Source organism: Annulohypoxylon maeteangense (assembly GCF_022496945.1).
Source record: "Annulohypoxylon maeteangense strain CBS 123835 unplaced genomic scaffold GGS22scaffold_3, whole genome shotgun sequence".
In the NCBI taxonomy this organism is placed as follows: Eukaryota; Fungi; Ascomycota; class Sordariomycetes; order Xylariales; family Hypoxylaceae; genus Annulohypoxylon; species Annulohypoxylon maeteangense.
The window spans coordinates 553,886-579,515 of record NW_025953250.1 but is presented as its reverse complement, the minus strand read 5'-3'; the positions used below and the strand labels follow the sequence as shown (position 1 = coordinate 579,515).

At 49.0% G+C, this 25,630-nt stretch overlaps 10 protein-coding genes across 10 annotated transcripts; 6 read left to right on the top strand and 4 right to left on the bottom strand.

The window, feature by feature from the left end:
- The first annotated feature begins 366 nt into the window (after positions 1-366).
- Positions 367-1,291, top strand: GGS22DRAFT_89948 (ribosomal protein L6). The gene is made up of 2 exons (XM_047968368.1): positions 367-812; positions 868-1,291. The coding sequence occupies exons 1-2, from the start codon at positions 425-427 to the stop codon at positions 1,233-1,235; spliced, it is 756 nt and encodes a 251-aa protein (XP_047821684.1). The 5' UTR covers positions 367-424; the 3' UTR covers positions 1,236-1,291.
- A 55-nt stretch (positions 1,292-1,346) lies between these two features.
- Positions 1,347-2,408, bottom strand: GGS22DRAFT_185229 (3(2),5-bisphosphate nucleotidase HAL2; the record flags this gene model as incomplete). The annotated part of the gene is made up of 1 exon (XM_047964290.1): positions 1,347-2,408. One exon carries the CDS (start codon positions 2,406-2,408, stop codon positions 1,347-1,349), a length of 1,062 nt encoding a protein of 353 aa, XP_047821683.1.
- A 701-nt stretch (positions 2,409-3,109) lies between these two features.
- On the top strand, positions 3,110-5,093 carry GGS22DRAFT_154455 (zf-C3HC-domain-containing protein). Its single transcript, XM_047960041.1, has 2 exons — positions 3,110-4,027; positions 4,092-5,093. Exons 1-2 carry the CDS (start codon positions 3,316-3,318, stop codon positions 4,952-4,954), a joined length of 1,575 nt encoding a protein of 524 aa, XP_047821682.1. The 5' UTR covers positions 3,110-3,315; the 3' UTR covers positions 4,955-5,093.
- A 1,798-nt stretch (positions 5,094-6,891) lies between these two features.
- Positions 6,892-11,293, top strand: GGS22DRAFT_178025 (heavy metal translocatin; the record flags this gene model as incomplete). The annotated part of the gene is made up of 4 exons (XM_047963552.1): positions 6,892-8,321; positions 8,400-10,380; positions 10,940-10,943; positions 11,208-11,293. The coding sequence occupies 4 exons, from the start codon at positions 6,892-6,894 to the stop codon at positions 11,291-11,293; spliced, it is 3,501 nt and encodes a 1,166-aa protein (XP_047821681.1).
- Positions 11,294-12,909: 1,616 nt separating this feature from the next.
- GGS22DRAFT_197761 (uncharacterized protein) lies at positions 12,910-14,048 on the top strand (the record flags this gene model as incomplete). Its single annotated transcript, XM_047966030.1, has 3 exons — positions 12,910-13,180; positions 13,255-13,737; positions 13,807-14,048. The coding sequence occupies 3 exons, from the start codon at positions 12,910-12,912 to the stop codon at positions 13,995-13,997; spliced, it is 945 nt and encodes a 314-aa protein (XP_047821680.1). The 3' UTR covers positions 13,998-14,048.
- Positions 14,049-14,127: 79 nt separating this feature from the next.
- Positions 14,128-15,234, top strand: GGS22DRAFT_154451 (uncharacterized protein). Its single transcript, XM_047960040.1, has one exon. It carries the CDS (start codon positions 14,574-14,576, stop codon positions 15,078-15,080), a length of 507 nt encoding a protein of 168 aa, XP_047821679.1. The 5' UTR covers positions 14,128-14,573; the 3' UTR covers positions 15,081-15,234.
- A 245-nt stretch (positions 15,235-15,479) lies between these two features.
- Positions 15,480-17,347, top strand: GGS22DRAFT_154449 (enolase C-terminal domain-like protein). The gene is made up of 2 exons (XM_047960039.1): positions 15,480-15,945; positions 16,023-17,347. The coding sequence occupies exons 1-2, from the start codon at positions 15,790-15,792 to the stop codon at positions 17,217-17,219; spliced, it is 1,353 nt and encodes a 450-aa protein (XP_047821678.1). The 5' UTR covers positions 15,480-15,789; the 3' UTR covers positions 17,220-17,347.
- Positions 17,348-17,421: 74 nt separating this feature from the next.
- GGS22DRAFT_154448 (flavoprotein) lies at positions 17,422-20,085 on the bottom strand. The gene has a single exon (XM_047960038.1). It carries the CDS (start codon positions 19,508-19,510, stop codon positions 17,696-17,698), a length of 1,815 nt encoding a protein of 604 aa, XP_047821677.1. The 5' UTR covers positions 19,511-20,085; the 3' UTR covers positions 17,422-17,695.
- A 688-nt stretch (positions 20,086-20,773) lies between these two features.
- Positions 20,774-22,514, bottom strand: GGS22DRAFT_89888 (uncharacterized protein). Its single transcript, XM_047968366.1, has 5 exons — positions 22,113-22,514; positions 22,018-22,054; positions 21,814-21,949; positions 21,302-21,651; positions 20,774-21,233 (listed from the first exon to the last, which is right to left on the bottom strand). The coding sequence occupies exons 1-5, from the start codon at positions 22,186-22,188 to the stop codon at positions 20,948-20,950; spliced, it is 885 nt and encodes a 294-aa protein (XP_047821676.1). The 5' UTR covers positions 22,189-22,514; the 3' UTR covers positions 20,774-20,947.
- Positions 22,515-23,822: 1,308 nt separating this feature from the next.
- Positions 23,823-25,309, bottom strand: GGS22DRAFT_154444 (WD40 repeat-like protein). Its single transcript, XM_047960037.1, has 4 exons — positions 25,147-25,309; positions 25,047-25,085; positions 24,847-24,962; positions 23,823-24,792 (listed from the first exon to the last, which is right to left on the bottom strand). The coding sequence occupies exons 1-4, from the start codon at positions 25,147-25,149 to the stop codon at positions 24,042-24,044; spliced, it is 909 nt and encodes a 302-aa protein (XP_047821675.1). The 5' UTR covers positions 25,150-25,309; the 3' UTR covers positions 23,823-24,041.
- Positions 25,310-25,630: the final 321 nt, after the last annotated feature.

The following is a 25,630-nucleotide window of genomic DNA, read 5'->3' as shown; positions in this document are numbered from 1 at the left end:
AAGGACTAGAGAGGCGAGAAATAGGTAATGGCCCATAACTAATCCGCTGGGATCGAAAGAAAAGACAGAAGATTGAACACTCAGTTGTGACATCCATCTTGAAACTTTCATTTAAAAGTAACCTTAAACTATATAAGTGCCTAGAGAGGTAATTATATAGGGGACTAGTTACAGCGGTTCCGAAACAACTTTAGAAGTTCCAAGGTTGAGATGGAAACTGCAATGATGGTGACTTGCACTTGCACTTTCAGCATTAAGAAGGCGAAGCTGCCCCGCCTTAGTCATGATTTGCCACGTGATATAATTTGACCCGATTTTTTCTTTCATTGCCAAGCATCCCGCAATTGAGCTCTGCGATTAAAACCTCTGGGAAATCGAGTTCTGCAATCAGTCAATATCACTGCGGAGACCCCAAAACAACACGATGCTGGCGCCCAGCGGAGGCAAGATGCTCAAAGGAGCTCTTGCAAACACCAATGCCTCTGTAACGCTCCCAACTTTCCTAGTACCAGCCTTCCAAACAACTGCGCCGCGACGCCAGTTCTCCAGCACAACGAATAGATCTTCGAAGCTAGGCCGAACACCGATATCCATTCCTCCCGGTGTCGAATTGGCAGTTGGAGAGCCCAGGATCAAGAAAGACCCTACAACATATCTAAGGATACCAAAACGAACAATTACTATCACCGGGCCGTTGGGGAAGCTCGACCTGGAAATCCCCCCGTACATCCACATCAACCATGACGAGGCTTTAAGAAGGGCGGTGCTTACTATTGAGGACACAGAAGCTAAGCAGCAAAAGGAGATGTGGGGTATGTACAGAGAGATGTCTCTATGAGGAACCAGAACTGACTTGGAGCGAATTAGGAACTACATGGGCATACATAAACCGACATATTATCGGCGTATCAGAAGGACACACAGCTGTTTTACGACTAGTAGGTGTAGGATACAGGGCGATGATCGAGGAGCGGCCGAAGAAGGCAGAGTATCCGGGCCAGAAATTTGTGTGCCTGAAGCTCGGCTTTACACATCCCGTGGAGGAACCAGTCCCCTTCGGCATGAAAGCTAGCACACCTCAACCGACAAGAATCCTACTCGAGGGCATCAACAGAGAGGAAGTCATGTCCTTCGCAGCCAGAATACGTAAATGGAGAAGGCCAGAGCCATACAAGGGGAAGGGTATCTTCGTCAACGACGAGACGATCAAGCTCAAGCAGAAGAAGATCAAATAGGCGATCTATTTCCTGCACGTGTATCTATGTACTATACTACGGCAGATACCCAATCAAGACCAAAAATATGTACTTTTATGCATGCCCTTTCTATGACGTACACCTATTTTCTTATTTCTTCGTAAGAACCTCCTGGACGGCCTTTAGCACCTGGGGTTGAGTAGCAGCAAATGCGGCGACGACGCCCTTGTTATTTGCCAGTGTTCGTCCAACGCTAAAGTCTAGTCGCTTGCCGTGGATATCTGTTACGGCACCACCAGCCTCGCGGACGATGAGATCGCCCGCAGCGTGGTCCCAGATTTTCTCCTGGTACGTCGCGCTGACAGGTAGTCTCAAATAGATGTCGCCAGCACCTCGTGCAATAGAAGCATATTTAGCCTGGGAGTCCATTCTCACACTAGGATTTGTTATGCCAAGCAACCGAGCGATCTCGGCCTGATCTCCGTGGGACGAGTGGCCGGCTTCTACACTCTCGCAGAATGTGGCGACGGAGATGTCAGTGATAGCTTTCATAGAGATGCTCTTCTCCTTAACTAGGGAGCCAGTAGTCAATGAGCGGCTTGTGGCGCCCTGGCCTAGCACACCCGAGAATAGGACACCTCGGCCCTCATCAGTCTGGCCAGTTTCCATGCTTCCTGATAGCGGAGCAGAATCGTCAATAGGCAGATTCGGGCAACCCAGGACGCCAACCTTAACATCCCCATCTACCATCAAAGCGAGACACACAGCATATTGGCCACCACGTAGGAAACCCTTGGTCCCATCGATAGGGTCGATGGCCCATATGCGGCCCTTAGCGCCACCTTTACTGTTGCCGTAGTCGATCATTGTCATCATGGACTCCTCGTCATTGATCTCCCCGCCGAGCAGACTCTCAGCTTCAGGATCAGAGAGTTGAGTAGTCTTAACCAAGTCCCAGATAGTCTGTCTTAAATTGGTGTCCTGGCGCAACTGAGCGGCCTCCTCCTCAGCGACGATCTCATCGTCAGGGAAGTTCGCTTTCAGGGCGCTAATAATAAGGGCCTGAGCACCAAAATCACCGATCGTGACAGGCGATTTATCATCTTTAGAGACGGTTCCTTTGGCTTTCTCGTGGAAAACCCTCTTGGTCAAAATGGAAGCACGCTGGACGGCTAGCTGAGCTATCTCAAGCTCTTTGGCGTATGACGACATGTTACTAGTGAAGAGTTGCTGGCGGGTAGCAGGGGAGAAATGCAGGGACAGTGAGGTAAGGCGGGGCAGAGCTCGAGATAGAAATATAGCCAGGATCACAATTAGGAGGGATAATAGGAACAGATATTTTGTTGTAGAATTGGAGACTACCTTTTTATTCCCTTTTTTAGTCCTCATCTAATTAGCAGAATTAGATGCACGCTTGTTAGTTGGAATCTGTGGGAACTTGGAACTGTGCTGTTCAATTGAAGCCCCGCGATTCCGGGCTTACATATGCTGTAAGGGGTGGTAGCGGCTGCACTGCATCGCACGCACCCGCTCAGGGATCCATGCAGCAAAATATTTTGATTTTAGTGGAGTAGTTACGGGTAGCTGGCAGTCGGGGACCCCTAATCCTAGTGCTCTGGCCCGTTACCCCTCCGACGGCCGCGACTTAGCTAAGCTACTAAGGTCAACATGTATCCATATATTTGACGAAACCTATCAACGTAACCCTTTCAAGGATGAGAAAGAACATCTGAGAACAAAGAGATACGTACCTTCTTCTACATCTATTAATCACAAGGATTGAAACGACGGCACTTCTCAACTAAACCTAATCCAACCAATACTCCGCAATATTTCGTCGATTAAACTCGATTAACTCGCATTCAATTAAAATTACAAGGTCAACTTATACGCAACCTTTTTATCACTCGGCGCGATTCTCCAAGGTGACCAGGAGCACAGGAGGGTAGTACAGCCAATCTTCGCCGAGATTGCTGCTAGTTCTACATAGTACAGCCAATACATCCAATACAACCAATACAGTCATCCTTTCATACTACCTAGAAGTCTAGGTATCCCTGGTCTAGGCCGCCTGGCATTCTGCAAAGTCACCTAAGTCAAGCCGCCTAAGTTGCCTAACATGAATGCTACAAAGAGAAAGTTCAATGCCTTGTTGCAGGGACTCGGCGCAAAGCCAACACCTCAACCGCCATCAGCAGATGAACAAAATAACAATAACAAACCTAGCACCCAGTCAACTCGCCCTCTGACACCAACTTCAACCCTCGCGCCCGACGACACATCTACGCAGACGAAAACCATGGCTCCGACAGGAATACCTACAACACCCAGTGACATATTTAAGCGCCGACGTGTGCTTGAATCAACCACTGGAAATGAAAAGACAGGTTCAACTACCATTTCGAACGTCGTGCTGAAGAAGTGGGCGCCAGGGGGCAACGCCGTCTCTCCTAGCAAGTCTCCCAACAAGGAAACAAAAACAAAAACAGAGCCAGAACCAGAGCCGGCCAAGTACTGTCCCAGCGATCGCGATGAATTAATACGACGACTTAGGACTTTCCAGGAGCTGACCGAATGGACACCGAAACCAGATAAAGTCAATGAGATCGAATGGGCAAAGAGGGGCTGGGTTTGTCAGGGAAAAGAGCGTGTACAATGCACATTATGTCACAAAGAATTGGTGGTCAAGATCAACAAGAATGAGGTAGACGGCAAGGAGGTCCCAGTCCTTGTAGGGTCGGATATTGAGGAAGCTTTGGTGAAGAGATTCGTCGAGTTAATCATCGATGCGCACCAAGATGCTTGCTTATGGAGAAAACAAGGGTGTGATGGTGAGAACTCTGTGATATCACTTGACATGTTAAGGGCACCCATTTGCTAACTATCGGATAATAGACACTCTACTCAGACTACCTCTGGCAAGTCCTCCGAGTGCTCATGCCTCTCTGCGCCAACGATACGATGATCTTTGCGCGCGACAGTCATTCCTCCCATACCTCTTCAACCTCCGCCTACCCGCAAGCCTGGATCTACAAGCTGCCAAGTCGCAACTTGGCCCAGCATTCTTCACGCAACCTCCGCCACCAAGCACAAATCCATCAACTCCGAATGACGTTGCTCTTGCTCTTGCCCTCACTGGTTGGCAAGGTCTTACAAACCCACGCATTGGCGCAGTGCCGAACTCGGCAACCTGTGCTACATGTTTACGTCGTCTTGGTTTATGGATGTTCAAGAGCAAGGAGGTGGATGAAGCAACAGGACAAATCATCATTCCAGCACCTATGGATTACCTTGATCCTGTGCGCGAGCACCGATTCTTCTGTCCTTGGCGAAACGCCACCACCCAACATAATCCAGGTGCCAAGACAATGGACAACAAGACTGCTTGGGAGGTGCTCGTACAAACAGTCAAGAATCACGCCTATCTTCGCATGCAATCGGAGAAGAGCGGCCATCGCGGTATCCTTCATCGCCCCACCGCATCCGTTCCGGTAACGCCATCCAAGAGCGTTAGAACGGTAGATGAGGGGTCGCCTATAGTAGTAGACGATGAAGATGAAGATACCGCCGTCCGAGACGCAAAGGACAAGGAAAGATGGGCGCGACTGAGAAGAGTAAAGAGCCTGTTCAATACGAAGAACGGGAAGAAGCTGCAACGAACACCGAGTCGCCCGGGCACCGGTGCTTCAAACCGTCCTCCTACTGGGCACTCAAGGGGGGCTAGCGTACCACCTGAGACGGTTGGAGAGAAGAAATAAAAGAGATATACGGAGAATTGGAGAAGAGTAATGTCCATATATTTATGGATGGTTGTAAATTGTTTGTCTGGAATATTGTACTCTTAAGAAAACTGAATTGGTAATAACTGCAAGATACCCAACCCACCTGTACTTACACACCTATACTTACATCACCCATTCAACAACTAATCTAATAATGTATCGATACGAAATCGTGGCGCTCTTCCTCCTTTCATTGAATTCAGCTTGGCTAATTAGCTAGGCATATTTTGGTGTTGCCCCTATTCCACGGGAAACGAAGTCGCCTTTGTCTTCGAAGCAAAATGTCAAGAAACTTGGTGCTGAGTGAATGTGACAGACGACATGTCTAATATACTAGAAAATATGGATTAGTGAACATTAGGTATCGTCCCAATTCAGCTGAGGTATTCAGGGGCAAGATTGAATTTAGAAATCGATCAGAAGCATCATTGTTGACGGTACATGTACTTTGTACTAGATGGTGTAATTTGATTACATAAGCATATCTAGTCGATCCACTCCCAAAATGCCACCAGGTAATCATCGACCGTCCGTCCTTCAAAAATGTGACTTCCCTAACTTCAGAATTAGGTAATCCCGGCAATGCGAACAGGGGGAAGGAAATTCAAAGATTATAGTGCCAAGGCTAAATGCACGCACAGTTCATCATCTCATTGTTCCAATGTTCTTCATTCTCGTCAGAATAACGTAACATTTCAAATCGGTCTTCCGCCTCCGGTGTCTGCCATTCCACGCACAAATATCGCATATCGCATTATGTTGCCACCATGCTCAGCGTGCTGTCAAATTTGACACCGTGCGACTGCGGAGATAATCTAATGCAAGAGGATGGACCTCGTGCCGAGTCGAGTCTTGTCATCCGACCAACAAGATCGTGCCCGATCACGTTTGCAGCCGACCCTCTGCGGCTTTTGTGCGTGAAAGCAAGGGTCGGACATGATAGACATGATAGACAGACATGTCCATAATGCCCCATTCGTTCCCAGCTTCCGTTGAACGGAAGCCGGGTGGCGGCACGACCCTTGTTTGGTCAAAGCCTACCCGGTGCCGTTAGCTCTGCACTCCACTGTCATGTCAATACCGGCTTGGATCTAACAGCCCCTGGCGCTAGTGTCACTTCTGGAGGACGTCGGTTTTGATATGTTATGTCATATCTAAATCCTACCTCTCTTGTGACCTCTCATAAGATGACGCTGAGACGAAACTTATGGCTTGCCGAGCCGTGCGTCACAGAACGCCGGCCAAGATCCGGTACAAGCAATTCACCACTCAAGAACTACGATTGCTCTCCATGGCTGCTGAACGGGAATGGCCTATCACTCTTCCAAGCCCGGGGAGCCTTATGAGGGGGGTTGCTATGTTGTTTGCGTGTGGGATTGCTAGAGTAAGAGTTTATAGGTATCATTTTTTTCCTAGGTAAGGTGAATCATGGAGTAAACGTTCCAGAACCATCATTTGTTTTCTTCTCCTTAAATTCCCAACCCAGCTTCTCGGTTACTCGTTTCCTTAAGGCTGTTTATCATATTTGGAATTAATTTCCCCATTTTCAGCTTGTATGAAAATACAAGAACAGCCAGACAGACATACCGTTGTACTTCCCCAGGTTTTCTTGTTGATTTTCCATTCGCCGGTGGAGTTTACTCCTCCTGCTATCCCAGAATTTGCATATACCCTTCAGCCTGAATTACACAGGCCTCGCATACCGACATCCGCATTTCCCAGAACAGTGTCCCATTTTAATATATTCCCACAATCTGCACGCGGGTTCTATTATCGGTCACCCTAGCTCCTGTACGTCTCCGCCTCGTTCAAGCTGTCCGTACCCAGCAAGACCAAGGGGAATCGACAACCGACGCGCAGGTCGCACCTCAGAATATTCTCTCCGAGCGGTTGACGGCACGAACTATCCCAAAATGGCTCCGTCGCATCCGCCTGTCACCACTTATTTCATTGTGGATAATCTTCATTGCCCGACATGTGTCTCTGCCATAAAAGAGACCTTACAAGACGTCGAAGGTGTAGGATGGGTATCGCCTAACATTGTCACTAGCTGGGTCGCGATCGAGCATGATCCTAAGGTAACTCCGAACGATATGTGGTCGAAATTGGATTCTGCCGGTTTCGATATCTCTGGTGTTGGCTCGACAAATGGCGACGTGTCCTTGGCTGAGTTAAGACGTGGGGATCACTCTAACGGTCTCCATCGCTCAGATACACATTACTCATTAGATCTTGGTGAACGAACAACCCCTTGGGGTAAGATGGTTAAGCTATCAGATAAGCTATCGGAGAAGATTCTACCCAAGAAATCGTCGACGTCAACGTCGAAGGCTGATAGGGAGAGAAAGCAAAAGGAGCATCTCAAGAATTGTGAGGAATGTCGAACCAAAGCATCGAAAGCACCAAAACCCACTACAATTAATACCATACCCTCTGGAACATCGTCTAACACGCGCAATGGTCAGACAGAGGATGAACATGCTGATGATGAGAAGTCAACTAAGGGGCTGGTCACGTCAGTCCAGCCCCTTGAGAATGAGAAGAATGTCGAATCCGAGTCTCCCGATAATGTTGGGCACCGATGGAGAGTTTCGATGACTATATCAGACTTGGTGTGTAACAGTTGCGTGGTTACCCTTACCGATATTCTCAAGAAGAGACACTGGATCACTAAAATCTCCATTGACTACATTTCCGACAGTGGAGTCTTCGAATATATCGGTACCAAAGAAGATGCCAAGCAAATCGTTGAGGCAATCGAAGACACAGGAAGAGATGCCGAAATCGTGCAGATTACCAATGTCGATCGCAGTAACAACCTTACCAATGAGAGAACTGTTAGGATACGCATTGACGGTTTCTACTGCGAACATTGCGCTGATCGAGCTACGAACAGTCTCGGAGGGCTTCCTCGAAATCTCAAGATTGAGAAGAGGCCTACACGCGAGCAACCTATCTTAAAGGTCACCTACACTCCAGTAGGACCCAAGTTCACCATCCGACAGATCCTCTCTGTTATTGAAGCAAGTGATCCGGCATTCAAAGCATCAATCTTTCATCTGCCTACACTCGAAGAGCGTTCGAAAAAACTGCGGGCGGCTGAACGAAAGAAGATCGGCATTCGTGCCTGGTTCACAACAGCCGTCGTGATTCCTACGTTCATCATCGGCGTTGTGTACATGAGTCTTGTGCCTGATCACAATCCCTCGAAGATGCTTCTCATGGAAGCTTGGAAACCCGGAATAAGCCGAGCACAGCTTTCTCTGTGTATCATGGCAACACCAGTGTACTTTTTCTCCGCCAATCTATTTCATCGGCGTGCGATTTTAGAGATTAAGGCATTGTGGACACGAAGGCCACGAAGAGATGGCCTACGCTATATGGATGAGGAAAATGAGACGGGCCAATCAACGAAGACCAGGGAGTTCCTCCAACGATTCTACCGATTTGGTAGTATGGATATGCTAGTCTCGCTAGGAACTACGATCGCCTACGTTTCGTCGATAAGCCAGATGATTGCCGCTGCAGTGGAGCGCCCCAAAATGGTCAACGACGCAAATTTCTACTTCGACTCGGTCGTGTTCTTGACATTTTTCTTGCTCTGGGGTAGATTCATTGAAAAATACAGCGAATCAAAGTTGGGAGATGCTGTAGATGCTCTCACGAAGCTTCGCCCCACTACCGCCAAGCTCATCGAGAAGGTCACGGACACGGATGAGAAAGAAAAGGAAGTCAACGTCGACATGCTTGACGTTGGAGATATCATCCGTATCCCACGCGGTGCGTCGCCTCCTTGTGACGGAAAGATCGTAAGCGGCGAATCCAATTTTGATGAGTCTAGTCTTACGGGAGAATCATTCCCTGTATCAAAGGCCGCCAATGACGATGTCTTTGCAGGAACTGTCAACATGGACCGCCCCGTCTTAGTTCAGATCACTGGTACCGCTGGTCAGTCGATGCTCGATCAGATCGTAGCTATTGTGAGGGAAGGCCAAGCCAAGCCCTCTCAGATCCAAGATTTGGCCACTCGACTTACCAAGTACTTTGTGCCCTTCATTACCCTAATTGCCATTGTCACATGGCTCATCTGGCTAGTACTTGGTCTTTCTGGTGTGATACCAGGACATTTTCTTGACGTATCATCTGGTGGTTGGGTCGTATTTTCACTTCAATTTGCCATTGCCGTATTTGTCGTCGCCTGCCCATGTGGCCTCGGACTTGCTGCTCCCACAGCAATATTCGCCGGTAGTGGATTGGCCGCCAAATATGGCATACTTGCCAAGGGTGGAGGTCAGGCTTTTGAGAAAGCGAGCCGGATTGACTGTGTGGTCTTCGATAAGACTGGTACTCTCACCATGGGCGGTCAACCCACGATCACTGACTCTACGATCTTCCCCGACCAAGAAGTCAGCGAATCGCAGAGCAACACACTCTTAGCTGCACTCCGAGCCGTTGAGGATAACAGCGGTCATCCTATCGCAAAGGCTATTGTGTCCTGGTGTGCAAGCCAAACACTTGAACGTGTTGAAGTTACAGATGTTCAGGAAATACCAGGAAAGGGTTTGAAGGCGACTTATAACGCCGGCAAGCCACTCCAGCCATTTGACATCGTCGTCGGAAATGAGGCATTAATGAATGACTTTATGGTTGATGTGACTCTAGGTGTTGCGACAAGCCTTCAGACTTGGAAGAAAGAAGGCAAATCAATCGCAATTGCCGCTATTAAGGGTGCGAACAAACCCGGCACATACAGAATCGCGGCCGCGCTCGCAATCACCGACCCTATCCGACGCGAAACCCCCGCCGTGATCCGAGCTTTACAATCAGCAGGCAAAGACGTATGGATGCTCTCGGGCGATAACCCGACAACAGCAAAGGCCGTCGCCCTCCGCATCGGCATCCCCGACCTCAACGTCATCGCCGGCGTGCTACCTACAGAGAAACACGAGAAGATCAAGTGGCTCCAGCAGACGCTCAAAGCGCGCAAAGGAAACGTCGAACTCACCAACCGCCGCGCATTCATCGCAATGGTCGGCGACGGCATCAACGACACAGCAGCGCTCAGCACCGCCGACGTGGGTGTAGCCATCGGATCAGGCAGCGACGTCGCGATTTCCAGCGCGGACTTCGTCCTCGTAAACAGCAACCTCGAATCGATCGTCACCCTCCTCGACCTCAGCAAGGCCGTCTTCCGCCGCATCAAGTTCAACTTCGCCTGGGCCCTCGTCTATAACCTCCTCGCCGTCCCTATTGCCGCTGGCTGCTTTTACGCTCTTACCGTTAATGGTCAGCATGTCAGACTCCCCCCCGTCTGGGCTAGTCTTGCTATGGCGCTTAGCAGTATTAGTGTTGTTATGAGTAGCTTGGCGCTGAGAAGTGGGATCCCGGGGTTGGGGTTTAGGGTTAGGAAGGTTTTCGTGCCGGAGAGGGTTGGGAAGGGGGGTGTTTATGGGTTTGGGGGTGTGAGGGTTTGATAGTGGTGGCGAAAAGGGGGATTGTGAAGGGACGTATTGGGGGATGAAGTTAGTGCTGAACTGAAAAAGATACAAGGCGAGGTAGTTGGGTGTTTGGGGGAGGTTGTCTGCCACCTAGTGTGGGATATCTGTCGGTTTTGCCATCGCAGTTGTCATCGTGGATCTGGTTGAGCCTAGCCTAGGGCTCTCCAATCCCGCATACGATGGCTTGCACGGCATGTTTTGTTCATATTCCGCACGGCTTTGGGCTTGCTCGCTAGTTACGTAAGGTATACGAATCCATTCAATCTTTCTAAGTTTTTGGTGATGTTTTAGCTCACGATGCTGTGTGTTGTGTTGGTGGTGTGGCTAACGGCGGTGTGGAGTAAATGAGGTAACGCGAAGTGAAGTGGAAAGGTCGTAGAACGTTACGCAGCGGACCTTTCGTAGTTTATATGAGGGCTGTCTATGTCGTGTTTATTGGATCCGTAATACAGTACCTGGGTAGGTAGGTAAGAACTCACAGATTCGTGATGTGGTATATTACGTGTGGCAATTCCAGCACAGGAGTTTTATATGTTGCGTCACGTAGGTCTATTTCTGTTTCTATGTGAAATAACCTAGTATTTAGCAATTTGGTGCATAGTTCCCACATGCGTCATTATCATGATCCCATCCAATAGCCATCTACTACCCAAGTTATTCACTTAATTCCGTGCATCATGGGCCTTCCCCCTAAACAAACCAATACGCTATCTCACTACCCCTTCTCCCAGCCCGATACGAGATCACACCTATTCTCCCCTTCAACGCCAATACACGGCGTCCTCGTCATCATCATCCCTCTTCTCCCCGTTACTAAGTCTTAGCTCATTCCTATTGTACTCAGCTTCGTCTTCATCCCTCTTCTCCCCCTTGCTAAGTTTCAACTCATTAATTAAGTACTCAGCCTCATCCTCTTCCCTCTTCTCCTTGTCGAGACCGTACCGGTGTGGAATGTACACCCCGTCCTCATCCCCATCTTTCTTCTCCTTACTGAGAATGAACGCGGGTGAATTGTACTCGGCTCCATCCTCGCTCCTCTTCTCACCCTTACTGGGAAAAAATACGCTGAAGCCGTACTCAGCGATGTCCGCGTCGCGCTTGTCTTTCCCAGCTGCTGAAGAGAGTTTGCTGTACTTCTTATTGTCTACGCGCTTAGCGAGAGATTTGTCTATAGAATTTAGGTTAGTAAGTCCATTTAGAAGACGAAGCATATCTCAGGTTAGTCAAAGCTGATGGTATTGGGGGTGTATCATACCATTCTGGACAGGGGCGGCGATGGCGCCGGCAACGAAGGTAGCGATGTATAGCTTGGAGAAAAGCATGATGGATAACTCTGTACTGGAGACTAGGTTTGAAATGTTCACGAGATCGAAGGTTAATAGTTGAGTTTTAGTATAGCCAGGCAGGAATCTATGCCAGTCTTCTCGTCGAACTTTATACTCGTCCAAAACAGCTCGCTCGGTTCTCCTCATTCCTCCAACCTTTAAGTCCGGCATCACACCGAAGACAACGAATCAAGAAATCGAGATAGTTGATGATTATGCAAACGCAGTGAGATCAATAAGCAGCATCATCTGTGCAACTTGATCCTGTCCCGAACCCCAAGTTACGAATGAGATTTGTAAGTTACCAATGCTATCGTAGCAAGTCTGTTGTCGTGATATTCAAATGGAGCCTCCGCTCATAGGTGCCTCCAACAAAGCTAGTGAGCTAGTGGTAGCTTTGTCTTAGTTGACGTTCCACTGCGTATAGCCTCTCGGATGATATGGGTGCTTGCTATTCAAGTTAGCTGCCCTATGGGAAGCAAAGTTCCCGAAAAGCCTCTGCCGGAAGATCAAAAAGTGAGAACATGTCTTAGTCTAGATATAGCCAGTCATGAATCGAAAGTGTATACTAATACTACCATTGGACTCGGATAGGGCCGTTCCACGACATCGGTTGGGACCCACGGTCGAGCCTGGCCGCTATAAGACTTAAGCAAGAGCTAATGTCGACCAAGGATGATCTCTAACATGGAGATATACAGTAATTCGTTGTGGCGAAGAGTATGAGTTGACGGGATGCTCTCATGAGCCTTATATCATTGGTCCTTGGTCGGTTATTGTGTTTAGCATTGTGTTGTAAAACACAGATGTTTATGCCGCCATATCCTAAGATATAAGCTAGACGATCTCCCGAACCGTCGGCTAGGTCACTGTCTCGGATATATGTCAAATCGTCTCTTTCCGGATCGCATTCTTATTCCCAAGATCGAGATAGGACGATAGGAGAGGCAATTTAACCCGATCTCTCGATCTCTTCTCATGAGTACTATCACTCGAGTCAGTATTAATCTTTGCACAAATTCGGGACTAGTTACTTTGGTAGCTCCTAGACCATTCTATCTTATTGTGATTGAGGTCATATACTCCCACAATCTTAACTCAGACGACCATGCCAACTACCATGCGGGGATTTTCTCTGTTCTGGGATCAGCAAGCAACTCCATGGCGATGCGAAGACGAAGTTGAGTCTTCAGAAGCATTGCTTGAAGAGGATGTCGAGCGTTATATGCCCGCATCAAGGGGACGCGGAGGGAATAGAATATGGTGGGTTTTATCCCTTATTAACGCCATATTCTTTGGAGGGGCCGTATTCCTGTATTCTGCTGCTTGGGTGAAGCATACGGGGCGTAATGCGTGCCTTAAAGCCACCTCCATTTACTGTAAGTCAATACCTGCGGGTCATCTAATTCCCATCAGGATATAGATTTCATCTTGCTAATAATTCTTCCTGTAGCGCCTGTACTTGAAGAAGTCAACATGCCGTTGACCAACACATTACTGAATGGAAGTCTCTGGCTAGGAGAGAATCCGCCGATCTGGCGGGCCGTACCAGATTCCAACAAAGTCGAGGAGATCTGGGAAGATTTTGAGCACGTGAAACCAATTGCTTTAACGAGAAACCAGATATTGGCCATGGGGAAAGACCCGGCCACGGTAGTGAAGTTTGACGACGAATATTGGGGACTTGGCGACGACGCATATGTCGGGGGACTTGACTTTTTCCATCAAGTTCACTGTCTCAATACGCTACGGCATGAAGCTTTTAGGTATTGGAATCGAGAAGGCGAGACAGTCCCGAAGTGGAACGATATCCATTGGGTTCATATACAACATTGTGTTGGTATGATGATGGAGCATACGCTCTGTAATGCTGATGCTGGATTTATGACGTACAACTGGATGGAGCACGAAAAGTACCCCTTCCCCGATATGAGTGGTGAGTGCGGCTCATTTTATACCGTAATTGCTCCTGGTACTCGATGCTGACGCTGCACATACTCTTCAGTACGGAAGCAATGCAGAGATTGGCGCCAACTGATAGAATATCGCGATACGCACAGCGTGAACAAGACTCTATACTCGAACTGGAAGAAGCCTGAGGGGGTTACCCAACTCAAACAGCCCCAGGACTGGTGGGAACATCGTGGTGAATACGATAGGGCGCACTACGCCAACGGGACAGTAATTACGGGTTGATCGGTCATATTCGAAGTCCAAATGAGGTTCTCGGATTAGTATTAGTATAAGAGAAGGAAAAGTTGAAGCTTCCAACTTTGAAGATAGCCCTGTACCGCACATTTGACGCTAAGGAAGACCCCCGCACCCCGGCATGTAAGCAGTCTGCATTAGCGTAAATCAACCTCAACCAATCAGAATCTAGAAAAGAGACGGTGGATCTCAGATGGGAAATCGAACCATCAGGTTGGTACCTCCATTAATGAGTCTTCTTCTAAGCGATCCCAAGTACCTCCAAATATGATCCCAGAATACCCTCATCCTCCTAAGCGGCGAAGCTGTTAATCAAAGTCATGCTGGTGTCGTAAAAATCATATGAGGCTATAGTCCCTCAGTCCGAGGCTTCCCGAATGACATGTAGGTAGCAAGGTAAAGAAATAATAAATAAGAGTCAAGACAGTTTCATTTCCAATTCATATTTCTCGTAGATATCACCACTTACTACTCAGCATCTCGAATTATTCACAAAAAATCAAAGACATAAAGTTAGCAACTTCAGCACTTCAAAATACCTACCTCCCATCAATTCCCAAAGCCATGGCATCAGGCCTCTTCCTCAACCCCCTAACCCTCCTCCGCGTCGCCCCTCTCATCACCTCAACAGCCTCCCTCACCATCGCCTCCGACTCGCACCTCTTCCTCAGCAGCCTCGTCTCACTTAAGCGCGAGCGTTCCACAGTCAACCAAGTAGCGCCGCGGTACTTCGAAACCTTTTTCTGGCGCGGGCTTCCCGAGATCCTAGTGACCTTCGGACTCAGTCTCGCCTTCGGCATCGCGAACTCGTACGGCGGCAGGAGACCGCGAGCCGCGGCTTGGGCCTGGTACGCCGGGGGGTCGGCGTTTTCGCTCGCGCACTTTGCGTTCGTGCCGACGATCGCGTTCAAAGTGAGAGATGCGATCGAGGCGAAGGAAGCGCCGGATGGGGGCGCTGCGGAGGCGATTCAGGGTTGGTTGAATGTGCATCATGTCAGAATGGCGTTGGCGGATATTCCGGCGTGGACGTGTTTCCTGGTCGCGGTGGTGAAGAGTTTGAGGCCGATTTAAATGGGGCTTGCTATAATTAGGTACTTACGGGTTACTGGAAAGGGGGGTGGTAGTGCTTTTTGCGAGTGAGACAAAATTGTATAACCTCCGACCACCGATGAAGTACTATGTAATGATGTATGGTACAACTAATCGAGATAGACATCATGTCATTTCAAAATCGAATATCTTACAAAGAAAATATAGCAAAGATTTCATTTACATTGTCACGAAGCCCCCAATACGCAGCCGAATGGCCTCGGTCAAGCTAGTAGCTACTACTAGTAGTCAAGCTTGCGAACGGCGTATTTCTCCAATTTATCCATCAATGAGAATGAGGGGCTTATACTCTAAATTCAGTAGAAATACAGTCTATTCTAGCATGTTCACAGTCTAAATCTCACTAACATACCGACTGTACTTTTACTCGGGTGGGGTACACTTACCCCTATTTGCTTTCTACAACCGAATCGACCCCGAGCGCTTCTATAGTCCTTCTCCACACGAAACCCGACCCCTCCAACCTACCCCACGATGTCGGACGTTGAAGTAGAATCATACATGCTCTCGTAGTTGCTTGAGCGTGGTATAGATAACTCAATTCTTCTTAAATCGAATTATTTCTTTCTTGTTTCCACCGTTAGTCCCAGTAGACCTCGCTCCGGCCGTTACCTACATCCTTCTATAGTCGCCAACACCCAGGGTACATGAGAAGACTCGAGCCAAGAAAATGCCCGAGATCACAATAACCGGCTTCCGGACCCGCGACGTGCGGTTTCCCACGTCTCTCGACAAGACCGGGTCCGATGCCATGAACGCCGCCGGCGACTACTCCTCCGCATACTGCATCTTAGAAACCGACTCCGAGTTCACCGGCCACGGAATGGTAACCCCCTTCCCTTCCCTCCCCTCCCCCCTTCCTCTCACCCACCCCATCCCACACAACCCACTAACACACCCCAGACCTTCACAATCGGCCGCGGCAACGACATAGTCTGCGCCGCAATATCCTACCTAGGCGACCGCCTCAAAAACCGGACCCTCAGCTCCCTCGTATCGAACTGGGGGCAAACATGGCGGTACCTCGTAAACGACAGTCAGCTCCGATGGATCGGGCCGGAAAAGGGGGTGATCCATCTCGCCCTCGGGGCCGTCGTAAACGCAGTCTGGGACCTGTGGGCGAAAACGCTCGGAAAACCCGTGTGGCAGATCGTCGCGGAAATGACGCCGGAGGAAGTCGTGCGGTGTATTGATTTCCGCTACATAACCGACGCGCTGACGCCCGAAGAAGCGCTGGCTCTGCTGAAGAAATCGGAAGAGGGGAAAGCGAAGCGGTTCGCGGACGCGCTGGCGAGCAAGGCTGTGCCGGCGTACACGACGAGCGCGGGGTGGCTCGGGTACGGGGAGGAGAAGATGCGAGATTTACTGCGGGAGACGCTTGGGCACGGGTACAAGTACTTCAAGCTGAAGGTCGGGACGTCGGTGGAGCAGGACCGACGACGGCTGTCCATTGCGCGGGAGATCATCGGGTACGATTCGGGGAACGTGCTGATGGTTGACGCGAACCAGATCTGGAGCGTGCCGGACGCGATTGCGCATATGAAGGAGCTGGCCGAGTTCAAGCCGTGGTTCATCGAGGAGCCGACTTCGCCGGATGATATCCTGGGCCATAAGGCGGTGCGGGAGGCGTTGAAGCCGTTTGGGATTGGGGTTGCGACGGGCGAGATGTGTCAGAATAGGGTTGTTTTTAAGCAGCTTATTACGAGCGGGGCTATTGATGTTGTGCAGATCGATGCGTGTCGGCTTGGTGGCGTGAATGAGGTTTTGGCGGTGCTGCTGATGGCCGCGAAGTATGGGGTCCCGGTTGTGCCGCACTCGGGGGGTGTTGGACTGCCTGAATACACGCAGCACTTGAGCACGATCGACTACGTTGTTGTCAGCGGGAAGCTGTCTGTTCTCGAGTACGTGGATCATCTACACGAGCACTTCTTGCATCCGTCGGCGGTGAAGGATGGTTACTACCAGACGCCGATGAACCCCGGGTACAGCGTGGAGATGAAGCCGGAGAGTATGGACCGGTATAGCTTCCCCGGTGAAGAGGGCGTGGGTTGGTGGAGAAGCGAGGAGGCTAGGGGAATATTGGAGGGGGAGAAGATCTAGTCTTAAGTATTTACATTCATCTGAGGGCATATCTCTTGGGGGGTAATATATGTACGGCAAGGTATCTGGGATTACATGAAGTATTCATGAGCATCTACATTAAGACGCATTAAAAGGAGAAATGAACATCTGCTTGGTTCAAATTTGCGAAGTGATAACAGCTGCATGTATATGTTTAGCTGAGGAACAAATTCCTACCTTAGCCGTTCTCGACCCAGGACGCAGTATCTATAGCCACGAATCGTTCTCATAGGGTACATCTCACTCAAACACCAGAATATAAGTCAAGCACACTATATTGACCTAGATCTTAGCCTAGTCGCATTAGCCATCCTCAACTTCACTTCACTCCGCAGCAATTTACACATCACCTCCACCAATATACAAAGCCTCACGTCCCATCTCCAGGCCCAAATAGCATTTCTCATCCCCTAAGACATTAACACCTCAGCCGTCCCCCCCAACAGAACTTCAAATCAAAGCCGCCGGATCTTCATCCACTCATTAGTTCCGAGCCCCAAATTCAACCCATTCCTAGCCCACCACCTCCGCACCGGTCTGGGGTCGCCAATAGCATCCTCAAGAGCCTCCTCGATATCACACGTCTTGTACTCGACGCGATGAGATCTACCATCAACCTGATCCTCTCCCCTCGCGTATTTCTTCCACCATTCGAGCACCTCGACATATCCCTGTTTCGTCGGCGCGACTAGGACCTGTGAGTCAAAAGACAATTTGTCACCCTTGAGCTCGCGCCAGACGTCGAGAACGGCGGTTTGTCCGTGTGCGCTTGCGATCTTGCACACGCCCTCACTGTGCGCGGCTGGGATACCCGAGGACTCCCACCAGCGCAGGGCGGCCGTCTGTCCCTGTTGCGCGGCGGTGAGGAGGCTGCGGCCGGGTTTGAGGGGGATATTATCGTGTTTCAGGGCGGCGTCTCTCCACCACTCTAACACAAGTAGATGTCCCTTTGCCGAGGCGGACTCCAGCGCCGCCTCGGTATACTTTAGCGAGAGGCCGGAGCGGAGCCACCAGTCCAGCACGTGTACATAGCCCATGCGGGAAGCGTTGTCCAGCGCCTCGGCGTCGTATTCCTTTTTCAAGAACGAGGGGGAAGTGTTCCACCAATCCAATATATCCGTTCGTCCGTATACCCCGGATGCCTTATTCGGTAGCAATTTAGAGCTAAACGATGCCCAGAAAACCTTGCTTAGATGTGTTTCTAGATATGTTAGGACGTCGGTTAAGGAGAACTTGATGATAAGTTTGACCGCGAGGTAGGAAACGAAACGCAGTGCTTTAGGCGCTTGAGAAAGCTTGTCGCAGATGGCGGCGGATCCGGGACACGAAAGGATCAGCCACTCGAGATCGTGCATGTATAAGTCAAGGGGGTCGGCAAGGGCCGCGCGATCGAGTCGCCATTCGGGTGGAGTTTTTAAATTCGTATATACATTAAGAGCAGTGGCTACTTCCCAATCGCCGACATGTTCAAATATAATGGTCCATATCTCCGGTGGTAGAGCCTTGGTAGATCGGATCGGAGTAGTTGTATGCATGGCCTGCTGCGTGGCAACTTCGACATCGTGTCCCAGACTCATTAGCTCGGCTTGATTTTTTATTATGCCGACCAGATCGTTGAATCCATCCCAAGACACTATACGCTTATGCGCACTATGTCCCTCGTAATGCCATAACACGGGAGCCATGACCTTGACCCAATTCCACTTGCGCTTAATCTTGCTTAACTGTTTCTTCGTCATGGGGTTCTCCCACATCTGGACCGACATGCCCGGTACCAGAAGAATCTTCTTGGATACGTCCCATGCTCTTAATATTTCCAGAAGGGTCGTATCGGCAATGCCGGACATCATCTTAGCGAGATGATCAGCATCGATAGGTGCAAGGACGAGTAAGTCGGCCCAGTCGACGAGTTCGAAAGCAGTCTGTTTGGCCGATTCTATAGCGTCTCTTGTCCTCTGATCCGCATCAATGGCTACTGTCGCTAAACTTCGGTTCTCCATGACAATTATCTCGTGGGTGAGTCGAACGGGTATCTCATCGACAAGAGCTCGGGTCTCGATCTGGGCGTCCTTGAGCAGACGAACGGCGATAGCCTGAGCGTAAGCAACGTCTCTTTGGCCATTGGCGGCAACTAGTAAGCGCAACCTTCTGGTGCGCGGCATCTCGTGAAGGGATGAGCAAGAGGAATGTGCGGTTAGAGTAGTGGAAGGAAGACGATGGGCGAGAGAGAAGGGGCGAGTAGTATCGGTAGAAATAGAATCATCGGCCATCTTGACGCATTGTGACGGCTAAGTGCCAGCGCTTGTGGTAATATACGATTCGGTGTGGAACTCGGGCACCAATATGTTGACCGACAATACGGCTATGTCGTTGGATGGTTTGGGTGGTTTGGGTAGTTTGGATCGTTATTATGGTGCTCGTACACGTAGACTGGCTAACTGGTCAACTGGTAGAGTTTTGTGACGATGATCTTAATGGTGCAGATGATCGTTCGGCTTATCCCTGATGCTTGAATATGCAAGGGAGAATCGAGTACTACGCACTACCGACGCTCTAGTGTGTTTTCTAGTGCACAGATGCTTATTGTGATGGGTATGATATCGTAGTACGGTAGTGTCGTAGTATCGGATAAGCCCCACGTTAAATCAATTCCGAGGTGATAGAGACGACTAAAAAAAGAGAGTTGTGTAAATTGAAGTGACGCTTCAGATTAAAACAAAGACTTTGTGACCTGTTTTGTGACCTGTTTTAGGATATGAGCGATAATAAAATCAAACAAGTTACACTAAGAAGAGTCGGTGAAGGTGGCATGAGTGGACGGCGTTACACCACGACATATTATTTAAGTATTTTTCTGGTATGAGACAAAGTTCGTACGATCGATAGTCTAGATAAGTGTAGGATGGTAAGGATGTGCATGCATAGAAGCCGCAGAATGACGCTTGCTGGGTCTCGCTTTACTCCACATCGGCGACTGCCTCGAGTGAAGGTGGGGTTAACTATAATCGATCGGATATTGCTATCAACATTCTGTACGCTGTACGGTCTAGCAGTGGCTTCCTCGAAGTTGGAAACTGCATATGTGCCAAGACGAAGGAAATCTAAAAGGTTATAAGAAGGAAGTCGGAACTACCTCCCATAATGAGGAGTTACATACCGGTACATATCTACCGGTATGTATGCAAGTGACAGTGATAGAGCTAGTTACGATAATCCCTGACCAGTCTCATCAGTCCTATTAATAATCCTATAGAATGTTCTTCAAACTCGTCGTGTATACCTATGTACTACTCTTGGCGTCACCGCATATATGAACGCATAACACGTCACAGAGGAGGCCGTCATGAAGTAATATCCTGATTCTAATAAGTAATCCTCAAATTCCCCTCCTGCAAAAAAGGGACTCACTCCATATTCTTCCTGTCCTGCGTCTGCTTTCGCCTGCTATGGTGTACCGTACATAAAGCCTAGGATTAACCAGTGTCTGATATCCTAGCTTATGATTAAATCAGATATGAACAATGGGAGAACTGGTAGCACACCAGTGCACCAGTGGTAAAAATCAGTCCATCCGTGTAGGGCTGTCGTGTGTACCCTCGTCTTCCTGCGTATGTGCTGTCGAGGTAAGACTTCCGAGATGCTGCTGAAGGAGAAAAATGTAACTCGAATGCCATGTCGCTCGCCTAGAAGTCATATAGAACTCATTTTCAACGCAACCCAATCACACTCATCTCCAACGTCCACACCCTTCGAATCCACACCTTCAAAGGGCCATCTACACCCTCCACATCTTTCAAGTCCACGCCTTCCCACCAGCAACGTCGTGCCGGCTTTCTCCAGAAGAGCAGTAGCTTTTGTGCCATGCCGACACCATTACTTCCCATATCGTTGCCACGGATATCACTTCGTAACCGGGCAAGGGCCAGGCTGCATACGACAGCTTTGTTAGGCTCGCCGGCACGGTGACCCCACCGATCGTCGTGATTGAAACCGCTATATTGGATGTCAGGGATAGGTCATACGAAAACGTAATCAGTCCGACGTGTGGAGTGTTAACTTACCCGGCCGTAAGCATCTCGATCAAATGCGCCTCGGTCGTGCCAGGCTCGTCACTTCGTTTCAATCCCGAAAAGATACCGTCTTGTTTAAGTAAAGCTCGAGCAGCAGCTCTCTTAACCTCAATCATTTCCGCCTGGCTGATATCCCCTCGTGGAGGAATAGCATAGAAGTCCAAGTCCTCCCTTAGGACAATGATACCAGCTCTCTTACTTCCATCTTCGCCTCGACCACCAAGCGAGTCAATAGGGACGGCACCGCCATCAGGTGAAGCATTGGGGGAAGACTCGGTGGGGATAGATTGAGCTACATTCCGGAAAAAATCCAGCATGTATTGTAGTGATGCAGGGTCATACTGAGATGTGAGGTCAGTGAAATGTATATCTATATTAGACACCAGATTGCGAAGGGTAGAAGAGCGCGGTAAGGATGTGTTTTGGGGAGTAGCCTCTTGCGTAATTACGCTTGAAGACATTGGAGTGAATCGAGTAATAGGTTTATCATTAAGTGTACTGACATCAACTTGGACGGCATCGCCCTCAGAAAATCCGCCCATGTGACCTTCGGGGAAGAGTCCGTTGGGGAATAGGGAGAGAAGGACGAATTCAGGTAGTGTCAGCAGTTCATCTCTTGAAAGAACGAAGCGCGTTCCGCTATATTAGTGATTCGATTAGTATTGAAATTCGAGAACTTGTGGATTTAAACAGTATATGGTACCTACCGCAAGTCCATAGTGATCGTTTCATCGGCTCCGACATCTAAATACCGGTTTAGCATAATCTCCCAAACCAGCCACGCCCCCAATATGTCGCTTACCTCCAATAGCATTGATAGGAGGACCTCCCTGCTGAACTTGAGTAATAATACTCGATGCACCACCGGCGGCCGCCATTAGATAGGTGAATGAGAGTAGTGGGCTATATCCTTCAGAGTATGCGGGAGGTGGCTCGCTGTCGTCACCTTTCTGGTTTGATGACTCGCCCTTGACGTCCTGCGGGAGCGCTCGCTTAGTCTCGGCGACAGTATCTTCGAAGGACCCCGATCTCTCTAGAGGGCTTTCGGACGCTGATGCTGAAGGCGCGTAGGCAGGTGCTGCAGTTGCAGAAGATGCTCCAGCTTCAGAGGCAGGATCACAGATAGCTGGTGGAAGCTTGAAATGATCGTCGACAGTATATAGGCTCGAGAAGGGCGGTGGTGCAGGACGAGAAGCACCAAGCGAAAATGAGGTCGAGGCAGAGGCTTCGGAAACCGAGTAAGGATATTGTGGGGGAGGTGATCGTGCTCGGCTAAGATTGTCTACCTCGTCGCTCTCGAATCTCAACGTCTCTTCTGATTGTTCAATGTTGGTCGGTGGAAGCCCGGTGGACACGGACTGTCCGTTACTATCCTCCAGATTTTCAGACAACTTGGCGGTATGGTACGCGAAACGGGAAGTTGGTTTTATTTGATGGGCGGCTACTGATCTTATCACGATCGAGAGCGGTGTTGGAGATCTCGATTATAAGCGGTAGTTACTAGGTCGGTTTGTTTGTCGCATGGAGAAGCGGATTTGAGGATCTAGACTATAACCATCGCACAATCTCGATAGAAAAGTGGCTGCAGTTTATGGGTAGGTCTAAAAGTAGCGGACTTTTGTTGAATTTGGGTGCAGCAAATGAAATTATGAAGTTGATGAATCTGGAATCCCAGTCTCGATTTCCCTAATTTTATTAGTTATTAGGCCCCTGAAGCTGAATAGAGCACAGATGTATTTTTTGGCTAACATTTGCTGTAAAGGTACTTAGTGCAACCAACGATCTGGGGAGCCGCTTCCAGATTTGGTCACAGCGTTGTGACTGGTCGACTAACCGCCAATGTCCCGAATCCAGCGTTCGTCCTTTCCCTGTCTTAGAATTTGGTTATGGGCTTCAATTATGCCGTTAGATGCGTTAGGTACTTAGATCTATCTATATATATCAATTTTCAATTTGTATTTAAACATTAAGGGGGGGGAGATGCCGAATTCAGGAGCACAATTAATCAATCGGTCCCAGAAATCTGGGTCTCGTCATGAAAGACTACAAAGAACAACAATCAATCAATAGTTACAGTTTAGCATGTTCTAGACTAAAACGAGACCTCCGTTGATGATAGTATATACGGCTAAATAATCCGCTTATTATTCTAAAGTCAGCGTACTCTGTATTAGTTTAGGGCCGATAGACAAACGGACAAGCCCAACTAAAAGTTACTGGACTGCTAAACTCTAAAACAATAACTACCTAGGTAGCCATTGAATCAGAATATAACTATGGAAAGCTCTACGAATAGTAAACTTGATCAATACAGCTTGAGCTTAGCAAAGCTAAAACTCAGTGTCAACCCCATAATGCCGTGTCGTAGTCATTAATCGCAGGTAGGTACAAGTACATAGAGATGATGGCCATAGCATTACAAAATACCCAATACTGTAAAACAAAGATCATATTGTAATGCCAAGACTAAGAGGGTTCGGGACACACATCTTGTATCACCATATTTGTGTAAGTCAGGTTTGAATTACCATCTATACAGCTTCCGTAGGATATCATATTTATTTCCGAAATTTTCGTCTAGTTGCAAGACGCAAAGCTGCTCTGCTTTTCATGGCCAACAGTCCTGCCGAATCAGTGCCCCATCTACATCTTAACGCCGGGCTTCGTGTCAATCCTCCTCGACCTTGTTCTGTTTCCGTCGTCAAATTCGTTGGTACGATAGACCTGACTCCTATTCCTCCATCGTCTTGACGCACTCCCACTCTCCCCGTAGGTTCTCCTTCCATAACGAGACCTTATTATCGCCGCCACTAACAGCTAATACGTTACCGCTAAGACTCCAACTAACCCGCCAGACCTCGGCTTCAAAGTTCAGGACCTTGACCGACCACTGCCCCTGGCTCGCGTTATCGCTTGTCCAAATTCGCACCGTCTTGTCTTGCGAGGCGGATGCAATATAGCTCTTCTGTAGCACGGTAGGGCTCCATGCAACGTCCCGCACCCAGTCGGTGTGCCCTGCCAACGGTTCCCTTTCTTGCTTGTAGCCTTGCGAAGCAACGTCGTAGGTCCACAGCTTGAGCACATTATCACAACCTCCCGTTACGAAGCGACGCTGGCCAAGAGCACCGGTGCCTGCTGGTGCCGAAGAGACAATGCTACCAGGTGTCGTCGCAGGTGCCCAGGAAACTGAATTCACGCCGAGTCCGTGTGCGGGGAAGGAAACGTGGGAGAAGTTGTTGTCCTTGAACTCGAGCACGGAGACGTTTCCGTCAGAGGACGCGCACGCAAGGAGACAACCCGACTCGTGAGGTGACCATGCCACCATGTTCACCGAGGCCTTGTGGAGAGCAAAGTCGAATATTCTTTGCCAAACATTTCCCTGCTCGCGCCAGATAAAGACCTTGCCGTCGTAGCCTGCCGAGGCGAGGATATTGCCGTATTTAGGATGCGCCCATGAAACACACCATACTGCGCCTTCGTGTCTATACCCACCATTGTCAGGGACTTTGTTGCTTCAGCGAGTAAATAGACCATACCCTTTTAATGTCTCTGTTAATCTCTGGGATTCGCCCTCAATCTCGAATATCTTGATTGTCTTGTCGGAGGAGCATGTTGCGAGGCGTCGGCCATAGTAGTCGAGAACAGCATCATGCTAAGGAGTATTAGCTATGGCTATGATAACAGCCTTAGGATAGACTAGAGATTCGGTGAAGGTTGACCAAGGGGCTTTACATACAATCATGTCATCGTGACCGGAATTGGATATCACTTGCGCCTGTTATAAGGAGGTCAGCGAATTGTAGATCAATAGGCATTACATTTCGGCACAAGCATACCATTGTGAAAAGAATTTGAAAGAAAGCAGATTAAAGAGATAGAGTAGTCAGCTGGGAAATCGAATGCTATGGAGGCTTAAGAAGATAGCCAGCTGTTATGTTGAAATCGTCTGTCCTTTCTAGTTGGCGGCCAGGGAAGCAAGTCTAAAGCTCCGCCAAAGTCATAAAAATCATAAAAGTGTACATAAGTGCATTATTTGTTATGGATCAGTCCAGATTTCATAAAGCTCAAGCCCCACAGAGGCTCATCGGATTATCAGCGCTTCCGACAGTGATGTACCGAAAGTACCGACAGTACATGTATGTGGGGATCAATGTACCTGAATAATGGGAAACATATGGCGGGGTGTCGTGGGGATAAATGGGTACGTATCCAAGTACCAGCTCTAGTACCCGATGCGGCTATGGTGATTGACATCATTCCGATCGGTTGATATGCGTGCAGCCGAGGCTAAATAAGCTTAACAGCTTAATAAATGGCCTG

What these genes read in the sequence shown, in the direction of transcription:
- GGS22DRAFT_154448 (XM_047960038.1), bottom strand. Translation starts at nt 19,510, where the DNA reads ATGGCCGATGATTCTATTTCTACCGATACTACTCGCCCCTTCTCTCTC.
- GGS22DRAFT_89888 (XM_047968366.1), bottom strand. Translation starts at nt 22,188, where the DNA reads ATGGCGGCCGCCGGTGGTGCATCGAGTATTATTACTCAAGTTCAGCAG. An exon ending in ACGATCACTATGGACTTGCG is followed by an intron (nt 21,950 to 22,017) that starts GTAGGTACCATA and finishes TCACTAATATAG; the next exon opens with CGGAACGCGCTTCGTTCTTT. An exon ending in ATCGAGATGCTTACGGCCGG is followed by an intron (nt 21,234 to 21,301) that starts GTAAGTTAACAC and finishes CATCCAATATAG; the next exon opens with CGGTTTCAATCACGACGATC.
- GGS22DRAFT_154451 (XM_047960040.1), top strand. Translation starts at nt 14,574, where the DNA reads ATGGCATCAGGCCTCTTCCTCAACCCCCTAACCCTCCTCCGCGTCGCC.
- GGS22DRAFT_154449 (XM_047960039.1), top strand. Translation starts at nt 15,790, where the DNA reads ATGCCCGAGATCACAATAACCGGCTTCCGGACCCGCGACGTGCGGTTT. An exon ending in AGTTCACCGGCCACGGAATG is followed by an intron (nt 15,946 to 16,022) that starts GTAACCCCCTTC and finishes AACACACCCCAG; the next exon opens with ACCTTCACAATCGGCCGCGG.
- GGS22DRAFT_89948 (XM_047968368.1), top strand. Translation starts at nt 425, where the DNA reads ATGCTGGCGCCCAGCGGAGGCAAGATGCTCAAAGGAGCTCTTGCAAAC. An exon ending in GCAGCAAAAGGAGATGTGGG is followed by an intron (nt 813 to 867) that starts GTATGTACAGAG and finishes GGAGCGAATTAG; the next exon opens with GAACTACATGGGCATACATA.
- GGS22DRAFT_154444 (XM_047960037.1), bottom strand. An exon ending in CCGGTCACGATGACATGATT is followed by an intron (nt 24,963 to 25,046) that starts GTATGTAAAGCC and finishes AATACTCCTTAG; the next exon opens with CATGATGCTGTTCTCGACTA. An exon ending in TTAACAGAGACATTAAAAGG is followed by an intron (nt 24,793 to 24,846) that starts GTATGGTCTATT and finishes TGGTGGGTATAG; the next exon opens with ACACGAAGGCGCAGTATGGT.
- GGS22DRAFT_154455 (XM_047960041.1), top strand. Translation starts at nt 3,316, where the DNA reads ATGAATGCTACAAAGAGAAAGTTCAATGCCTTGTTGCAGGGACTCGGC. An exon ending in GAGAAAACAAGGGTGTGATG is followed by an intron (nt 4,028 to 4,091) that starts GTGAGAACTCTG and finishes ATCGGATAATAG; the next exon opens with ACACTCTACTCAGACTACCT.